Source organism: Syngnathus leptorhynchus, chromosome 7, assembly GCF_054491065.1.
Source record: "Syngnathus leptorhynchus isolate UIUO chromosome 7, UIUO_Slep, whole genome shotgun sequence".
Classification (NCBI taxonomy): Eukaryota; Metazoa; Chordata; class Actinopteri; order Syngnathiformes; family Syngnathidae; genus Syngnathus; species Syngnathus leptorhynchus.
The window spans coordinates 10,244,768-10,265,208 of NC_141201.1; the positions used below are offsets into that span (position 1 = coordinate 10,244,768).

At 38.4% G+C, this 20,441-nt stretch overlaps 1 protein-coding gene across 4 annotated transcripts; it reads left to right on the forward strand.

The window, feature by feature from the left end:
• The first annotated feature begins 1,885 nt into the window (after positions 1 to 1,885).
• Positions 1,886 to 19,386, forward strand: zbbx (zinc finger, B-box domain containing). 4 transcript variants are annotated; one of them, XM_085917118.1, is made up of 9 exons: positions 1,886 to 1,986; positions 3,500 to 3,607; positions 4,061 to 4,174; positions 7,964 to 8,051; positions 8,402 to 8,456; positions 10,140 to 10,249; positions 17,103 to 17,313; positions 18,275 to 18,413; positions 19,103 to 19,386. In XM_085917118.1, exons 2-9 carry the CDS (start codon positions 3,549 to 3,551, stop codon positions 19,104 to 19,106), a joined length of 780 nt encoding a protein of 259 aa, XP_085773244.1. In that variant the 5' UTR covers positions 1,886 to 1,986; positions 3,500 to 3,548; the 3' UTR covers positions 19,107 to 19,386. The 4 variants fall into 4 exon arrangements, with proteins under 4 accessions (XP_085773244.1, XP_085773246.1, XP_085773243.1 ...); XM_085917120.1 differs by lacking the exon at positions 1,886 to 1,986 and adding an exon at positions 2,077 to 2,339 and having other exon boundaries at positions 17,208 to 17,313; XM_085917117.1 differs by lacking the exon at positions 1,886 to 1,986 and adding an exon at positions 2,081 to 2,339 and having other exon boundaries at positions 19,103 to 19,385.
• The last annotated feature ends 1,055 nt before the right edge of the window (positions 19,387 to 20,441 follow it).

A 20,441-nucleotide genomic window follows, 5' to 3' on the forward strand; every position in this document is an offset into this window, starting at 1 on the left:
TGGGTCACATTGTTCCAACTTCCAGGGTTAGTCCAATTTTCAACCCAGCAGTTCTAATGGAGAATGGAAAGCATGACATTGTTAACAATTCCTACCTGATGTGTAGTCTGAGTCTTCTATACTGATGTATTCCTACACATGCTTTCGTTTTCTCCATACAGTCCAAAACATGCAGGTCAGATGAGGTGAAGGATTACCAGAGTGTCCATCCACTTCAACATTCTTGCTTGCTCTTAATCCTGTGATAGACTGCAGCACAAGTGCTTTCATCTAGCGCAGCGCTTTATCATTTTCCTTTAGTGAGCCAAGGCAAATTTTAAAAAAAAATCTCACAATACTTGATTCCACCAAACAAAAACATGACAAAAGGTAAATAAAATGACATCAAATTGAAAATATCAACTTGGTTGTATGAATAGCAACAGGGTTAATGGCACTTTCTGCCATTTATGGAAACTCATTTGTGCTGACTTTCATGATACATTGCTGGCAAAGTATTCGTCATGCATGTAGCATAACGCAGCCAAATGAGGTTAAACCCAGCAGATGACATTCATTACCAACCCATTGTCATTGCCTCCTAATGACACAAATGGCCTTGACATTTCACAGCGGATTGCATGTCCTTTTATGGCAACTGCTCGGCTTTTATAGGCTCGTTGAGCATTCTGTTGCACACTTGTACCTCTTCTTTTGTGTCTATCACTATTTTGTTTGCTGCCAGATTCATAACTGCTTCTTTTCCTGACCACGTATTCTTCATTTTAGTATCGTCCTTCCTTTTCTTTTCCTACACCTTCTCTTCTTCACATATCGGTATGCCTGTGCACGCGCGTCATCCATTACAGGCCAGTCTGAGAGTGAGAGGGAGCAAAAACGAGTGGTGGAGAGTCACTGCTCAGCAATCGAAACAGAATGCAGCAGAAGGGTCACGACCCTAAATGACCATCCACCTACAGCTACGCTCAATAAGTCACACGTGCACACATCCATTGTGGCAAGGGCAAGAGTTCTTACTCCAGCATGTAGAGCAATAGAAAGCTAGAAATAGGTAGACTGACAAAAGGTGGGAAAGAGCAGGGTCTAGTCATGAAGTGAAAGTACTTGAGGATAATGCATTACGTTGACAATAGTAACAGCAAGAGCCTTGACATAATTTTTTTGTCATGATTTGGATGCTGGCAAAATAACTGAACTTTATTTATAGAACACTTCACCAACAATAACAGTAGCTGTAACATAATGCCAGTAAATAAAACACACACAAAGACAATAAATACAATATTAATCCAATAATTTAAAGAAAAATATTATTTTCCACTTAAAATAAACATGAGTTCCATTGCATTAGCATACAGGAGCTGCATAGTTTCATTTCCGCTTGTTATATGTTTTGTTACTGTTACTGTGTAAAGTCTTAATATATTGAAGCAATGAATGAGAGAAGATTTTAAGTGTTCATTTAGTAATTCTGGGACGATCTTGATCATTTAATCGGGTTATTGCATGTTCTGATTGCATTATTAACATAAAAAGGGCATTATAAGAGGATGAAGCTCCATACAGTAAATTTCGTAGAGTATATTTTACTCTAAAATTAGCCCATTATTTTATTTAACAAAACTAATATTTTGTTAGTACCCAAGTAAAACTCAAGGAAAAATTACCTACAATTTCTGAGTGAAAAACATTATTATTTTATAAAGTAAATTTCACTCCAGATACTTAAAATGAGGAAAAGTCAATTAGCACAAAGATTTATTTTCATAAAACTAGAATTTGTAATCTCGTCAATTGCGCAGCAATCTCGTCAATTGCGCAGCAATCGTGGGAAGAAGCGTCGGATCACGTGCTCTGGTAGTCATGGAAACACAAAACAACATTTCTACCTGGACGCGTGCATCCAGTAAACGACAAGTTTATATGACAACGTGAATAAAACGTTTTAATATTGAAGGAGGACTACATCAGTTCTCAACACGTCAGGTGAGTTTAATCCATGTAGTTACCATGACGTTTTTTTTAATCGTTGTATGCACGAAGAAACTTTGTGTGCCATTAGGTTACAATATGTTATAGAGTTACTTAATATTCGTGTGCCAATGATGTAATAATTTATCCTAGCGACTCGGCAGCTTTACTATACCTGTTTGTTTTAATGTAACATTCGGTTTGTTTACTTGGCGTATCTCGGTTTTCCTTCTACAGTTCCGCGCACACTAATAGCCAAGTTATTTATTTAAAGGAGTATTTCAAATTTACAATTTCAGCCCAAGTGAACTATTAGCAATGTGAATATCACAACAAACCAGGGCAATCCAGTTTACAAAGAGTGACAGGTATTATTTTTCTTGATATTTTTCTCTGCTTTTTCTATCAATAGGTGTGTTTTTTTTTTTTTTTTTTGGTATGTTGGATAATCGAGGGATTTAAATCAATCCCGATCAATTGAAATGCACACCTGCAAAGAAATGTTCTTGTGCAATAGAATTTACTGAGCATACTACTGATCCACATGTTTGCATGGAAAGTGGTCCGTCTCCCTCACAGTCTTTGTTCTCGTTTTAGCTTGGACCAACTTTGGTTTCCTCCCATAATCACATTAGGTTTATAGAAGACTTTCTAAATAGTACCCCAACTGACCTCGTACAGTCAGCTGGGATAGGCTCCACTTTACCCACCCCACTCCAATGAAGAAAAGCAATATAGAATATAGGTCAACTGATGTTTTTTTTTTGGTAAGAATAATGTTGGAGAATCAAGGGCGGCTTGGTGACGCACTGGTTAGCACATCCGCCTCACAGTTAGGAGGGTGCCGGTTCGATTCCACCTCCGATCCTCCCTGTGTGGAGTTTGCATGATATCCTCATGCCTGCGTGGGTTTTCTCCAGGCACCACGGTTTCCACCCACATCCCAAAAACATGCTTGGTAGGCCAATTGAGCACTCAAAATTGCCCTTAGGTGTGAGTGCGAGTGCGGATGGTTGCTCGTCTCTGTGTGCACTGCGATTGGCTGGCACCCAGTTCGTGGTGTCCCCCGCCTACTGCCTGATGACTGTTGGGATAGGCTCCAGCACGCCCGCGACCCCCGTGGGGACAAGCGGTATAGAAGATGGATGGATGTTGTAGAATCAGAGGTGAACATTAACTAGTTGCTTTTTTTTTTTTCAATTCCTCGTCCCTTTGAGTGAAACTTAACAACCCTCATTCCAAAGCCATTATGTTTTAGATAGTGTTTTAGATCTATGTTGTTGGCAATTTCCCTGCTCTCGTTATAACAATATACCTAATATGTCTCACTTAACTAATTTCTCAATAGCCCTTTAAACAGTTACTGCCAGTTGTTTTAACTACCTTGCATAGCTTTTGCCAAATCTGTCTGCTCTGGTCACGCTTCCTCAGCAGCATCCGTTTAGTAGTCACTGACAGTGGTGCTGTAGTGAATGTGAGCTAGTTCGAAGTGAGCGTGTTCATATATATATGTTTGATCTTATTGCAGATGTAATCTCCTGGTAAAAAGACGAAGGCCTCCCAGCCCACGAGGAGACATGAATTTAAAAGACTTTGCGATGCTTTCCAAAACAAAATCTTTACAATTCAGTGCGAGGTAAGCTGAGATAACATCAATGTCACAGCAGATGTGACTTTAAAAAATATACATCTGAGTCACTTGTTTGCCATTCTTTACTTGCTTACGTGGATGTACAATTCATTTTGTGGGCATCATTGTAAAAGTTTGCAGTTCAGCGTGTTTGGTCGCTCCATAGTACTTACTTACTGTGAAATGTAGTCCAACGTCCATGTATACTTTTTCATTTGCCAGCCAGTAATTGAGTGAATTGATGCTTGCTACACTCATCCTGTGACTAACTGATGAAAATATTGATCAGCCGTGGCAACAGGGATCTGCGCAGTGGATGGATTGAACATATTGATGAGAGCCTGGTTTGCTAATCTGATTGAGTGCATCATTTGTATGATTGACTATCATTGACTGGCTTCATAAACGCGGGTGTGTGTGTGCGTGTGTGTGTGTATGTGTGTGTGTGTGTTACCCTAGGAACCCACACGGTCTGCAGTTGGAGACAGTGATTCTGGCCCAGCAGAGCAATGAGCTGGAAGAGAAACTGCAAAAGCTGAAAGACAGTATGAGAAGAGAGAAAGGCGAGAGAGGGTGAGTATCATTGGTTCAGCTTTTGCGGTGGAGATGAAAGCGACCTGTAAAAGTCAAGAGAAGTGGGAAAGGACAGTTGGAAATGCAACCAGAGACAAAGAGCAGAAAAATATCGAAAAAAAACCCCAATTGAATTTTCATCAAAGTCTTAGAAATAGCTGTATTTCCTCAAACAGTGGCAGTGTTTGTTTACTTACATAGCATGGGATATCAGATGTCTGGCCAAGCATAGATCCAGACCCCAACCCCATTGAGAATCTGTGGAGTATTTAAAACTAAGGTGAAGCACAAAGTATGTAACATCCACCAGCTCTGGAATATCCTAAAGGAGTGGAGGAGGATTTCAGTGGCAGCCTGTGAAGCTCTAGTGAGCTCTATGCCCAAGCGTGTAAATGCAGTGATGAAAAATAATGGTGGCCAGAGAAAATATTGACACTTTGGGCACAATTCAGTCATTTAGACTCAATATTCTTGCCAGTGTTTTAGACATTAATGCCTGTACACAGAGTGATTTTGACGAGACGATGAATTCCCACTGTTGCACAAGCTGTTTACGTGTTGTTTCTAATACAAAGATAGAAAATATTTTTCTACTCTATATAGATTGGAACTAAGTGAATCATGGCCACCATTTGAGACTACATTCGTTTTTTTCTTCCTGTAATAGGAAAATAACATTATACTGAATCTGACATGTTGATGGGCTATAATTAGAGGGGCTAAAGAGAGGGATCAGAGACTTAAGAGGCTTAAAGTTAAGTGCAGAGAAATTTCCCATTTCACCAGTTGTAACACAAAACAGTCAGTAATGGTTGCAGAGAAAAAAAATCAAGCAGAGGAAGACACATTTGAAGATTGATAGTATAGTGGTTCACGTCACTGACTGTGCCATTGACCTTGAGATCAATTCCCACCCAATGATTTTTTTCCCCCTTCGAAATCTTCTTATTATTGACCGTGACCAGTCTGCTTTTAAACGTAAGTCAGCTGAACGAGGCGGCATAACTGGAGGTCCAACATCCAATTCTAATAAATGAGCTATAAATCAATATGGGGAGAGTGCTGTGTTGCAGCTAAACAGATAACACATGAACATAGCGCTCCATGTCATGTTGAAATACTGCAACATTTACAGCTTCACTGGCTTCATGATGCATGGTGTGGGCACAGCTGCCTGTGTGATTTTGATACAGCACTCCATAAATCACAACATTTAATTTTGGCCTTATGTTCTGTGGTAACTTTGCCGCACTGCCTTGTTCTTCAAATGTAGTGGTTGGCTTATGTTAGCTATATTGTAAACTACTAACACACTGATATAAAGTACCAAACATTTTGGTAAAGAATTTAAATTTCATGAAACGAGACAGCAACATAAAAAAATTCTAGTATTGTGTTTATAATTCACTTGAATAATAGCACCGAGGTTAGCAACTCGTACCTGTTGGGTATAACGTTTCTATGATGACATGCACTGTTGTTCCTGTGCCAACCATCCAGTTTTGAATTAAGATTACCGACTTGATTTCACCAGACCATAACACATTTCACGCACATGCTTTTGGAAATGTCATGTAGTTTCGCACTGTGCCCCAATCATCTCATCTGTCCTTTTCTGATTGGCAATGTATAACTTCGTTTTCTGCTTTATGACATGCAGGCTTCTTAGAATTAAATCCTTTCAGTTCCCTCTCTAAATTGTCCTCAGTACAACCGGAGTGCATCTTTGACAAGCCTTCCCTGCAACTCTTCAAGCTGTGATTTATCCTCAAGCTGTGCGTGTTGTTGTGTATCTGTTATGCACCGCTTTGTTTTTCTCTTTGCTTGTCCCCAAGATCACACTGCTCCCAGAGTAGATGGATGCCTTATCCTTGTATTAGAGGCGGATTCAGTTATTGGGCCCCAACGAATAGATGTACAAATTTAGTTTGCTGAGAGGAGATGTGGTGTAATCGTTTTGTGACGACGACAAAGGCAATAATAAAGTCAGTCCGATGGCTTGGGGCAAATGTAGTACATCCTTCTATGATTGGGCCGCCCGACTTCCAGCTTTAATGTGGCTTTGACTTTCGGCTTCAGATTGTAGATACTATTGGCTCTCTTATCCCTTGTCTTAAACAAAAATCCTATATTATTTAAGGGCACCTTTTTCGGTGCGATCGATATGGTACCAGACTGAACGTTGGTTGGAGATCAAGTCAGAGGCAGCATTGGAAAGTTGAAGAGTGGGCATGTTTTATCATGTAGGAAATGCGGCCTTCTTTGATATTATTTAATCAAACGTAGAAAGCACTGTGATATTTTGAGCCTGAACATCTCTGTATAACTATGCGTTTGTAAGGTAGATAAACAATGAATGTGTCCTTGTTGAATCTGTGAAAGCGACCTACTTGTGCACCTAGATGTAAGTGAATCTGTCTGTGGATTAGATAATGAGATATTTGCTAATGCAAAGTCCACCACGATTCCCAACACCTTATTTCTTTCTCACATGTCCTGAAGCGACAACTTGTCACCCTACCCCAGCATAGGTGTGCCTCAGCTGTCTCCCTTGGCGACAGTCAGTTGCCAGGGAGATGGCGCTGAGGTGATTACCTGACGCCCACCCTCAGTGTCAGCATAACACACCAACAGAGTTCAGGGAGTTGGCAAGTCTGTCGTCACATTTAAACGCACATTCTTTTACACACGTATATTGTTTGACTTTCTGTGACAGGTTGCCAACTCAACCAAAAATAAACAGCCTTCACAGTAGCATAAATAATTCAATACAATGAGCATGAATAACTCCCATCTAAAAGAAAAATCCATTTTTGCATCTTCACAAAACTCTTTATTCGAATTTAGAAGTCCTGCTGCATTATGTTTTTGCCACAGAAACATACTTCTCTGTGGTTTTGAGCAGTTAGTGTTCAATTCAGCTAGTCAAAAAAAATGATACGTTTTAAAGTAATCCAATTCTTTTTCTTAGCAGTAGTTACAAATTCGCAAAAAGGCCAGATGTGCTGAAGGAGAAAAGAGGAATACTGTAGCTACATTACGTTTCCCTTGACGATACTTAATCAAGTACATACATTAATGTACTAATTAATATATTCATATAATTCATACATTGAATATGCTGTTTTCTAGGATTACGTTTTTATTTACGATAACTCTCAAGTCATTTCATTTGTTGTGAACCTTTGTCTTTGAGTGCAATACCTTTCGAATTTCTTTTGAAATTAATCGAATTGAGAATTGAGTTGTGAGGATGTTTCCTCCTTTGACTATATTGCCTTTTGGTACTTTATCTGTCCCTGAAATAACATCACCGACTCTGTGTACTGATGGCAAATGGATCAAATCACAGCATGAAGTTAGAGATCAAAAGAACAAGCACACTTTATTTGTCCAACAATATGCTTCCACCATATGTCCAACTTCAGTGAATTTAACAGTGACAAAAGTGAGATAAAAAATGAACAAGTCTATCTGTGAGTAAATTATACAACTGTAAATACGGAACAAAACTGAGAGACATACATAGGTTGGGAACACAGACTGTGATAGAGTTTCAGTTGGCTAAGATATTGAACAGGAAAAGGCTACCTGAGATGTGATTAAACCAATGAGTAAAGCTAATTTGGGACACGTGAGGGAGTGTTTCAAAAAGGAAGAATTCAAGAATCAAAAATCTTTATAAAAGGATACAGCTCTGATAAAGTACTATTAAATAAATTTAGGTTTGTATGATTGATTATCTAAGCTAAACTACCAAATACCCTCTTGTTGCTTCTCTCCGTTTAGGCAATCAGGAACCTTTTATCGGAAATCAGAACGATTAGCATCAATAAGCAGCAGTGCTGTGACGCAAGGCGCCAAGAAAAACCAAAAGGTACTAATTTTGTTTGCTTGTTGAATCTATGCTCACAAGAATTTAGTCGCTGTATCTATTTAGACACATGAGACTAATGCCACCTGGTAAAAGTACTCATTTTGATTCTGTGGTGACATGCTATTGGGTCAAACCTTAATGCAATATATCTTTGATGGATTTCCAAGATGTTCACTTTTGATTGCTTTAAAGTAACTGACGAATATGCACTCAATTGACCTTGGTTACAATTAACCTATTCTGACGTTTGGAAATGAATGATGAATACGTTTTTTGTTTAAATCCGACTTATATATCTTGACAGGGGAGCCTTTTGTTGCAAGCTTAAACTGTTTGTTCCCTTTTTCCAGCCATTGTCAGCAGGCAAGCTGAAGATCCGAGTGCTGAAGGATGAACCTGTAACTGGTAAGTCATCAGTCATGGCACTGTCTTTCAAAGTGATACTATTTCTTTTTTTTTTCTGAAATTGTAGTTTAGTTTCCAGGCAGTTAAATCCTCTATTGCATACTTAAAAGTTAATATATAAGAACCTCGCAAAAAAAGGAGTACAATTGGCTTCCAAGGAGTACAGTAATCACTCATTTATCGCGGATAATTGGTACCAAGACCACCCCACCTGCGATATGTGAAGTAGTGTCACCCTTTTTTTTTTTTTAACATACACACATTGTTTGTGTATCAATAAGTGTATATTGGACCATATAAGTGCATATGTTATCATTAGAACATTAAATAAGTTTCAAACATGTAAATACTATAATACGTAGTACAAATGACATACAGAAAATATTGTATCAATCATATAAATATAAAATGTGTATTTGTCTGTGTGAGTCCGTAACATGTAGATATAGCCAAAGTATACATACTGTAAATATGTATTTAGAACTCCTTTATTATTGAAACATCTTTTTTTTATAACAAGGTACAAGTGTACATATTGTAAATATGTTTTTAGAACTCTATTATAACAACTTTCCTTTAAAAAAAGGTACAAGTGTATGTACTGCAAATTTCGTGCCATAATTCCTCAATTTAGAAGTTTTATTTTGAATTTTTGATGTTTCTTTAATTTGGGAAAAAATCTGCGATGTACTGAAGCCACAATAAATGAACCGCGATGTAGCGAGGGATTACTGTATACATACAAACTCTGCTCAGAATGTCAGTACTCACCAGAAAGGCTACATTTAATTTTTTTGCCATATACGTTGTTGTTGCATGGATATCCACACATACAAGCAATCCTTTCATTTTGTCTGCTGTACTCAGGGAATTCCTTTTTCGATTAGCTGACCAGGTTCAGCTAAAAATATCCTCAAACAACCTTGTATAGGTCAAAATTCCAAGATGTTTTCCAATTTGACACCTCAAAATTGCAGTGACATTTGTAACTGCACGACATGCCCTTAAAATCCCAACTGTGATAAATATTGACACATGGAGGTACACTATGCACTTAAACATGAAGAATCATCAGATTGAAGGTAACGTGCTATGTTATTTTAGGTGCCTATCTGTTTTGCTATATTACCAAAGTATTCATTAACTAGCATTGACGTGTACCCCATTCTTAATTTGTAGGGTTTAATATGACGGGAGCCCATCCTCTGTAAAAAACAAAGAGGATGGCCTTTTTCTTTTTCAACATGTTTGTGGCCATGTATCACATTTTTAACTCCTGGCCCCAACCCAATAGAAAACCTCTGGGATGCATTAGAGCTAAAACTGAGAACAAGGCCTTTTCTTCCAACCTGTGCAGTACCTCATAAATGGAAGAATGAAAAATAAAAATAAAAAAAATCCCATAAACACACTCCTTAAGTATGTGGAAAGTCTTACCTGGAAAGTCGATGCTGTTATAGCTGCAAAGGGAGGGCCAATGTCATAAAACCCCTACTGATTAAGAATGAGATGAACAGCATTAACTTTACAAACTTGGTAGAAAGGCGCTTTATAAAGTCAAGTCCACTGACTTGATTTATTTTACAGGGCACAAATTACACATTAAAATATGGTGGACATATATCAGCAACGATCGCTAGGCTGTGTGTGCTATATTTGACGATAATGTCTCTGTCTCGCTAGCGCCACCTCATCTCCCTCTGTGTGATACATGCTGTTGTGCCCAGACAACACGGCAAAGTACGACGACAGGGTCAGTTTGTGGACCGAGAGATGTCAGGTCTCATCAGCAGGTATGCAGAAATCCCCAATGTTTTTGGCGGGATTTAAGTTTTTGTATACATTACATAGTTGACGAAAAAACTTGATAGAATGTTTCAAAAACATCTTGAGTACAGGTCACTAAAAATCACCCACAGCCGTCATTTCCATTATCACTGTTCTTTGTGGATTGGTTGAAGTTTTTTTTTTTTTTTTTAAACATTAAACATTTCCCAACATTTTCTGAAGAATTTTTGGGGTTAGGAAAAAAAACCCGAGTGGATTGTAAACACATTTAGAATACAATTGCCCCCCCTCAAATGCCCTCAGCCCCCAAGGAAACATTATAGCTGCGGCTGTGCCGCATCTACATGGAGCATACCCACTATGGTCACTTTCCACTTTAAAGTTTGAGGCCATTGTACCACCAAAACATTTCAGCTCAAGAATTTTCCATAAGGAATACAGAATATTGTTGTTACAACAAAGATTAATAAGAAACCCAACTTGACAAAAAAATATGTGCCTGCATGATGGTCTATGAAATATCTTCTAGGTTTTTTATCTTTGACAAAAGATGGCAGGAACCGTGACCCTTTGTTTGGGAAACCCTGCTATAACTTAATGCTCTCAGTTATATCCTCACACAGACTTTTGGGAGTGTCAGAAGCAAAAAGAGAAATGTGCCCACTTTCCAAATAGTTTTTTACATTCTTTACACACACACACACACGCACGCACGCACGCACGCACGCACGCACGCACACACACACACACACACACACTTTTGCATTTCTTTAATACTGTAGGAACATCGTTCCACCTCATGACCTCTGCCTCTTTTAATTCTAGTTGTTTGTCACTCTCATTCCTATATCACATCTCCCTCCTGTCAAATAAATGTCCCCTCTCTCACATATTTTTTGATATAGGTACTTCACTGTGCCAGATATTAATACCTTTTTTCCCCTCCATCCTCCTCATGCAAAATTGGATTCTATTCCTCCTTCATGTCCCTTGGTGTTTTTCTTACACCGTTTACAGTTTTTAATCTCATTAAATTAATGTTTATGCATAACGTACACATACATTACTCAATATCAAACACATGAAAACCCTTGTGCTAGATTTACCAGAAAGCTAATTTTCCCTGTGACCTCTGTGAACTTTTATTTATAACTCGGTCTCAATTCACAATTGCAGAGGGGATGGTGCTGTTGACTCATCCTCTTGTGTCAACCACAGTGACTTTAAATGTCGCTTGATGTTGTTACCAAATGGCACCTTTATGGGTTATCTATCTGTAATACCCTTTGTGATGGTCACAATGGCAAACATCATAGTCACCAGGAAGAACATAGTTCAAGAAAACACATGGGATTGCCTGTGAATGACACACATGGGACTCACATACTAATTTAACCAATAATGATATCCTTTAGAACTATACTTAATTATTATGGCAAAATGCTTTCCAATTAGTTTCCAACTTCATTTAGTTAAGTTAAATGTAAAAACACCATAAGACAAGTGATTCTTAGGAAAGTACAACCAGACTATTGACCACTCCTCAATTATGTCACAAGAGATAAGAAAGCCGGAAGCCACATATCAGTACTAGCAAGCATTTCAATATTCAATAAATTAATAAACATTCATTCATTCATTCATTCATTCATTCATTCATTCATTCTTTCATTCATTGCTCGACTCAATTGCAGTGAATCACCCGATAATACCAAGGCACTTCTTGCAACACAGAGAAATAAAAATGAAAACATAAATAATTTGTATAATTATGACTACTACTTTGCGCCGTCCGGAATTATGTGCCTAGGGTAACCGGCTCATTGTCATTACCACTTCCCCACAGCCCCACTCCTCATTACTCATGGACTACACTTGAGAAACAACACACACACACACACACACATGCCCATGCATAGGCACACACACTATGCTTAACACTGTGCAGTATTCTAGACCTATTCAGGCAAAAAAAAAAAAAAAAGGAACTAATTTCCTCCAGCATAGCACAGAAGAGTGTCGTGATATGCTGCTTGTTGCCTGATAGTATGCCTGGTCCCAGGAGTGTGGCTCTAATTTATCCCTAGGCGAAAGAAGGGGGATAAGGACCAGCTTTATGGCACCATTAGAAGGCAATGCACACTTGTGTAGTCCAATTTTCTACTTGGTTTTGAAAAAGAAAAAAAAATCCCACACACGCACAGAGGTATGTAAGATAGTTGGTACGTTTACTTGATCTTTAAAAATGTGTTTAATTTGTAATTAAATCTTATGCAACCCTCCCACCCTCAATTTGAGAGTTCTACAAAGAACAGAAGTGTCAATCCTCCTCGCAATCTGCAATGCAAACATGCAAGAATGTACGCATTGCTCTTGACCTTGCGTCTGGGCTCCATCACTGTGGATGCTGATGTAAAAATCTTTCGCTGTTTAAGGAAAGCAGATTTTAAACAGAAGTAATGATCTCAAGATGCACAGACACATGCCAATTAACCCCTGCCTTCTTTGTCTACCTCACACGCAACCTGCTTGACTCGTTTAGCTGAACCTTCTGTCAGTTCATTTAAGTTTACTTTAAAAAGAGAAATCTAGTATTTTCTTTTCCCCTGAGACACTGTAGATTGTTTAACCCTTTCTCACACATTCTCTGAAAATGAAAATAATCCCTCTGTATGCGTGTGTGCTTTTTCTTCTCTGTGTATTTTGTTGGCAACCCTTCATGCAAGCTAATTTTACAAGGTTCGCTTCTGATAGTGAGATCTTGTGTGGAGTCATTTGGATGAGCGATTCCTGAGAAACTAATCAAAAGATCCATTTTTACAAAGCAAACATTTACAGGACTGTGACTGAGGTAGTAATAATGCATTTTGGAAGATAAACTAACATGATAGATTTGTTCAAAGTCCGATTTTATGAATTCAAGAATGATTGATTTTAAAACCATATGACATTCAAACCACCTTCATCGACTCAATTATTACAAAACAGGCTTGTGCCCTATGACCTAAAGCCTGATCATCTGCAACCCTGAATTTTGTATAAACAATTTGAGGACAGGAAAATGACTACAGATATAAAGATGAATCAGTCTTCAAAAGTAGAAGAAAGGCTGATGTTGTAGTCGCGTTGTGTTGCAGAGGTAACCTTGAAAACAGTCCAAATCACGATGAGCTCTTGCAAGATAGCTACTACAAATCGGGTGGCAATCGAGAATTGAATGAGGGGATGTTTTGCTGTGAGACAACAATACTAACCACTCACCCATCTTGATTCAGCATTCTTTTTTTTTCTTTTTAACTCTTGATAAAGGTATTTGAAACATAAGGCATTGTTCTTCTGCATATGCATTACATTCACATCATCATGCTAAGAATTCATACTTGTGAGCGCAGAATAAACATCAGTGTGTAGTACAAATGTGATTTGCAAGAGTTCAACTAAGGGGGGCACTACTGTTCCATATCATTGTTGGCGTTCAGGGTTCCTCTCTGTTCTGATTAGGCAAAACAAGAATAATCACTCCTGCTCAGACTCACACTTAAATGATGGATTGCATTTATAAAAGATAGCCCCTAAATAATATTTGCCTGAAAAGCACTTTGGCAGTTACACTCTTCTGTTTATTACAAAGCTCTTTAACCCAAATTATATTTTTTAATGTTTAAATGTTATCCACACATTTTCAGATTTATTGCTCTGCAAAAAACATTTGTAAACCAATTATTCAGAATGTCAAATATTGCCAAACAAATCTTGATATTTTTGGGCTGATGGGCATGTTTCAGTTTTTTATTGAATACATGTCCAGAAAATCATCTTTATATAGTTTAATGTTCAAATACATACAACTCAACTACAAAGGCTTAGAAGCAATCATAAAATAAGCACATTATATATATTTTTCCTCTTACATAAATATTCCTACTCAAATACTGCAGAAAACAGCAAAGCAGCATTAAGTGCCAGAACTTGTTTTTCATGTTTTCACAAAAATCAACTCACTCAGAGAGCGTTTAATATTACACTACGGTACATTTGTCCTGCATATCATTAAAAATCCCCAAACAAATAGGGTGGCTAACTCAGCTGTGTAAACGCTGCAACATAGGACAGTCAAGTTGGCCCCCTCTGCATTATCGGTGGTGTGCCATTTATCATCAAAGCCGCTTGTCCAATTAAGCCACAATAGGCACTTGTAATACTCCTAACAGTTGACTGTATCCATCTGTTTAGACGACACAAATTGAGTAACTCCCGGTGCACTTCAAAAGAACTGACAACAGTTCTTGTGGGGAAAAACTGTTGTAGTGCTCTAACACAGGGGTTGTCAACCGGTGGTCTGCGGCCCTTTAGTTGCAGGTGGTCCGAAAAATCGGAAATAGAAAATAGCGGTAACATATTTAAAAATGAAGGATTTATTATTTAGACTTGATTTATTTTCCAGCTAATTTTGTGAATCATTTACCCATCAAATCTATGTCAAATGTAGCTGAGCTTCCCAAAATAGACATACAGATGCAAATAAATAACCTGTATAGGTCTATCCTCCTTCAGTGCAAAATAAAGTAGTTTACCAAAGCAGTGGACCACGAGTTGCTTCTTGGTTATAATGTACAAAACAAGTTGAAAACCCCTGCTCTAATTCATCAACTGTAGATGTAAATACCATGGCATAAAAGATGGAATTCTGGAATTATCTTTATAGCTGAAATCCAAATGTATTCAGTACACAACAAAAACAACGGAATTGACGTTGCCGTTCTAATAATTTTGGAGGATTCTCCGTATTTGTTTTCTATTGGCATCACAGTCTGTCTTCCCAGTTTGGCTTGAACCTTTCTTTGGATACTTAAGTATCTGGTGAGCAGTCCGAGGCATAACTGGTTTCTCTCAGAAAGTCATCTGGGAAAGTTTAGCTCACCCATGAATCTGAACACAATCATCTGTAGAAAATCGTTGAATTTTGTGCATATTATATGTAAGTTACCTGCTGCCTAGGTCAACCCATGCTGTTAGTCAGGTCACGTTACAATATGTGACTTGGGCTTCTCATTTGAGTTGGGTTGTTTTGTTGGGTTGGATGCCCATTGCAGTTGGAAGCGCATGAACAAAACAAATTCAGTCACTCTCAGCTGTGTATTTTGGCAGGATGCAAAGACTAGGGGATTAAACACATGCAGCTGATGCATGTATCTCTCGCTTCTCAGCTAATCCTGTGTCATTTGTGTTGGAAAGCATGCAGGAAAAGATGACAGAGAATAGGAGACGGGGTGACAAATTGAATATTAATTTCATTAGAATTGTCTACGAGGCCTCTCTAGTTTTCCACAAACTTGGTTATCTTGTAAAGCTCACACGTGAACATTTAAAGCGTTAATTGATGGATGGACATTTTGTGGGGTTCCATATAACTGCCATCTAGTGGTGAATGGGGATGATACAACTTAAAACTGTACAGTGAACCTCAACTATTTGCAATAAGGACTGAGCAACCCAATAAATAGCGAAAATATCCATATAATTTACACTCTAACTTTTTGGGCAATTTTTCAACTAGGAATCGGTGCACTCCAGTCACTCACCTTGTCCTTTTAAATATTCTGTCCACAAAGGGAGAATCAACCACATTAATTAAAAGAAGCTCATTGATCTTCCTTAAACTGTGGTGGTGCCCGGGACAACCCTTTCAACTGTGCTGCCAGGAGTCGGCTTTCCATATTTAAATTCTCGTGTCCATGGTCTGGGGGGGTTCTTCTTGACACTTTCAAGGACAGGATAACAGTCTTAATATTGGTTAACCTTAGCAGCGCAAGTGGTCAGTTGTTATTAAAGGAAAAGAAAAATGAGTTTAGCCTGTGGTACAGAGAAGTTCAATCAGCATTCATGCAGCGCACGTCCTACTTTTTGACCTCTAAGTATGGCGCTATCTGAGCTGGGTGCAGTAGGCGTAAAAAATGTTTTGTATTTATATTTGTTGCTTTGTAATTACCACGATAGGCAACGTAAAATTCATATTTACATGTTTCATGTTTAATATAATGTGTATTAGCTTTCTAATACTGAATAATGAACTCAAATTAACCAATGTAGCTCCACCATGATATATCAACACTTTGGAGACCTGTCATTGTTTTTAATTTTACATAATGAGACTCCGTTCTGTACGGTTAAACGTCAGAACTGTCATTGAGTTCTGAAAAGCTATGTCACCGTTTGCTTTGTTTAAAAAAAAAAAAAGCAGACTCAAGAAGCTCTTACTGACTTTCTTTCCATAAACCAAGCTGAGACAACGTTGGCCTATGAATATATTGTGTTTAAATGGACAGCAGTTCAATGGATTTTATGCAGACTGGACTGAACTGTCAATCAAATCGAACAGATCAAATAGACTTTAAGCAGACTTATTGATTAATAATAACTGATACACAATACACCATATAATAGGCCTTATATTTTGAAAGTGAACAGTTATTGCAATTACAGTATGTCTACTTCAATGAGGATCTGCCTGATTAATTTCTGATCAAATTATTCTCACCGAAGTTCATTGAGTTTTGAGAAAGTTTTTACTTGTTTTGCCTACACAAATTGGCAATTACATATCCACGGCCTTGAAGAATCTCATTATCTGTCTTTTCCATTTTTCCTTTCAATGTATAATTACTCAGTTATGAAAGGCAATACACAGTATACACACTAGAATAGGTGGATTTTTCATTAGGAAACATGATTTTTGAGACAAATTCAATTTCTATTCATGTTTTACAGTACTTTTATAGTGGGAGATTAAAGAAGATTAGCATGAATTATATATCGACATCCTTCTAATTCAGCGCTTCTCCCCCTTTTTTATTGCAGAGGTTTATTGGGAATTATGGAGAAAAGACAAGAGCAGAAATTACTAAAAAGGAACACTATATGGTTGTTAAAAAGGATTTTGCCAATTCTCTTCTTGGTGGAAAGTTTGATGAAGAAGAGTCAGCGAGATCTTTCCAGGAGGCTCTCAACGACTGGAGAAACCGAAGATGTGATGGTCCTGCCGAACCAGTCACAATTTGGACTCAAACAGGTGTGAAATATTGCAAAATCATCTGCATCAATCACATTTTTTTTTTTATTAACTTCATTGAGGTAATGTGCATTTCCGGCAACCCCCTATCTATCCCTTGCGGCTTTGATATTATGGCAAAACATTTTCAGCAGTCCTCTCATGCCCGTGCTCACGTGACAACCCCCCTCTCCTCCTCCTCTGCCATTTTCACAAATTCCCGAGCGTTCCTGCTTCCCCTTTCCTTGCCTTTACGCTTGTGTGTTAAGGCCTTCCAGAAAGTGCTTACCGCTGCAGTAAGAAAATAATCCATGGTGGTTGCATATTGCGATAATTAGAGAAGTGCTATGGGTGGTTGTACGCCACTCTCCAGCACTCATTTCCCTCAGCCATGCGCATGTGTATGTATTTGTACAAGATGCCTTCCATCTCATATTGGGTCTGCATCTGCAGCAGAGCATATGGCTATGTCTTTATGTATGTGCTATTAGTGGTGTTATTATTATGTTTCTGTGTGTGCTTCCCTCCCCTTGTTTTCTCTGCCTTACCACTTGGACAGACCCCCCCCCCTCCCTCCTCTTCTCTCTCTCTCCGCTCTACTCTGCAAATTACTGCCAGGCCCTTCAGCCCTAATTATTTCTGTCAAGCCACTGGCACACAGGTCCACTTTAAAACTGCCACTGTGGACTTCTAAAGTGTTGAGAGCAATCATAACATTTTTCTTTCTTTCCTCGATCTGTGTTTTTTTCATGTTGTTGCAATGTTCCTGTTCTATTGCATACATTGATTTGTGAGTCTATATGGGCTTCACTGCTGCTGCCTGCTTGTGTTTTCTCACTTATTGTCAGGAGCAATGAAATTTTATTTTCTCATTTCTAGAGAAGTTGTTGTTGCACATCCTACTTTTGTCTGACACATTTTGGGTTTTGTTTTCATCTCTATAATCCAAAATATATTTTTTTATATTCTCCCCCTGTATCAGTGTCAGGTACAGCAACCCAAGCTGACTTCCCTCCAGAAGAAGGCCATAAAGGAAGAAACAGCAACATAGCCGTCGAAGTGGCGTTCCCTGAAAGTAGTCGCTCCTATTTGGACAGATTGCTCCTCATGAAGTGTCGCAGGTACAGATTCGGTCACATCACACGCGACACTTTAGATTGAGATTCAGTATCTTAGTATTCTAGTGTTTGCGATTCATTACATTTTTACTTTAAATTCTACAATCAATATAATGCATAGAAAGGGTGCTTACCTACCTACAAAAAATTAAATACATATATTGGTAATAATGGTGCGATTTGATTCAAGTACGGTTATTTTTAGTCATTCACTCGGTTTGATTCATTAGGATGACGATTCAATTTATTGAGGTATGATTAGTTTAAAGGGGCATGATGGGATACGTTTTTGTTGTCATTTTACAATATAAATGAATTTGTCATACTGTAAATGTGGCCTTCAAAGATATATCTCCCCAATAAAAGATGATTGGATACATATTTCTGTAAGGAGAACGTTTGTATCTTTTAAATCAAAACTGATTTTTCAATTGAGATGGAAATTCTTTTTTTTTTTACACCAAAACAGTGGAGGGTGAGACAACAAGAGCAACAATCTGAATAGTGTTTTCATTGAATGCTTTCCACTTTCCTCCTGTTGTGTTTTGGTTTTATAACCATCAACATTCAAACCTTTGGACACACTTCCTCATGCTATTTAAAATGTTGACTCGTAGTGCTCATTGTTCAATATAAACTTACTTTAATACGTATAGGGTACTGACCATTCGGTTGTGTGCCACTATAAACAGGTAAACTGCATGATCAATGACGTCATCCAAACTGAATTGAGGGATCAATCAAGCAGATAAACGGTTCTGTGCAAGAATAAAGAGGTCATGGAATTCAAGAGGGTTTTCAAAGTCCCAGCTGAAAGCTTTCAATACATCTCAATATGTTCAGTGAAAAGACGACCTCTGATTAGCCAGCATCAACAATGTCATCTGACAAATGAATGTGATTGTATTGTGAAACAAAAATATCTGTTTCGTTATGCAAAATAAATATTACAACAGTTGACTTATTGAATGTCTATGCCTTTATTTTATGTCCCAACCCCTTTTTTCAAGCCCAGCTCTTCATTATATTGTCACTGATCTGTCTCCTTAAAAAGGAGTTTATATCCGATTCGTCTCATTATTTTTTAATGTCTTCTGACAAGTATATTTTAGGTGTGTACTGACTTATCCGAGCTGTTGATTTAGAGGCTGCTGTTTCAATATTGTTGCACTCATGCAGACACATTCACTTTAAAAAAAAAATAAAAAATAATACGCTCTCCTGCCAGTGCCTCCTGCCTACTTTCTGCCTCTTGGTGTACAGATTCTGTGGGTTCACAAAAGAATTCTCTCAGCATAGAATGTGCTGGTGTCTTTCTGAGATCTTGGCTTCAGCAGGTCCCATAATTACATCCCTTTATTTAAGCGGCACCTCTCGGACTGAGTAGCCCACCGGAGACCGGGCCAGAGGGGGATGAGAGGTAGAATGCACTTTTAGGGCCCACTGACCGCCTGAACAGGACCGCTTTAAGTCCCCTGCTGCTGCAGCCTTTAAGTGAGGAACAAAGCAGGGAGCCAATCTAAGTGCAATAAGCCTGCAGCCATGATGGTGGCAGAGCTTAATGAAGAGACAGAGGGACTGGCTGGCTGGCTGGCAGAAAGAGTGAGAGGCTGAATTTTAACAAGTTTCTGAGAGTGAAGGGAGGATGGAGCTGTTTTATAGAACTCACTAAGGGGAGAGGTGTATTAGAGTCGTAAACATCAGCAGCCCTGTGACTTGGGGGGGGGGGGAGGTTGTCAGGCTGATTACCTGAATTCTCAGGGTGTGGTGAGTGAGCGCCTCTTTCCATCAATGCCAAAGTCAAAGTATCTGTGATTAAGGCACTGAACCCCTTGAGAAAATCTGTAAAGCTAAAGGTCTACACTTTTACCTCATTGCAACTATCTTATATTATTATATAAGTAATTTCAAACATACATTCACCAATGACTCATGCCAATGAGGCTATGAATCATCACCTTTTCTTTGTTAGCATATTAAAATGAAATTGTGAAGTCAATTTCTACAGAATACTGTGCTGAACTGGTTCAG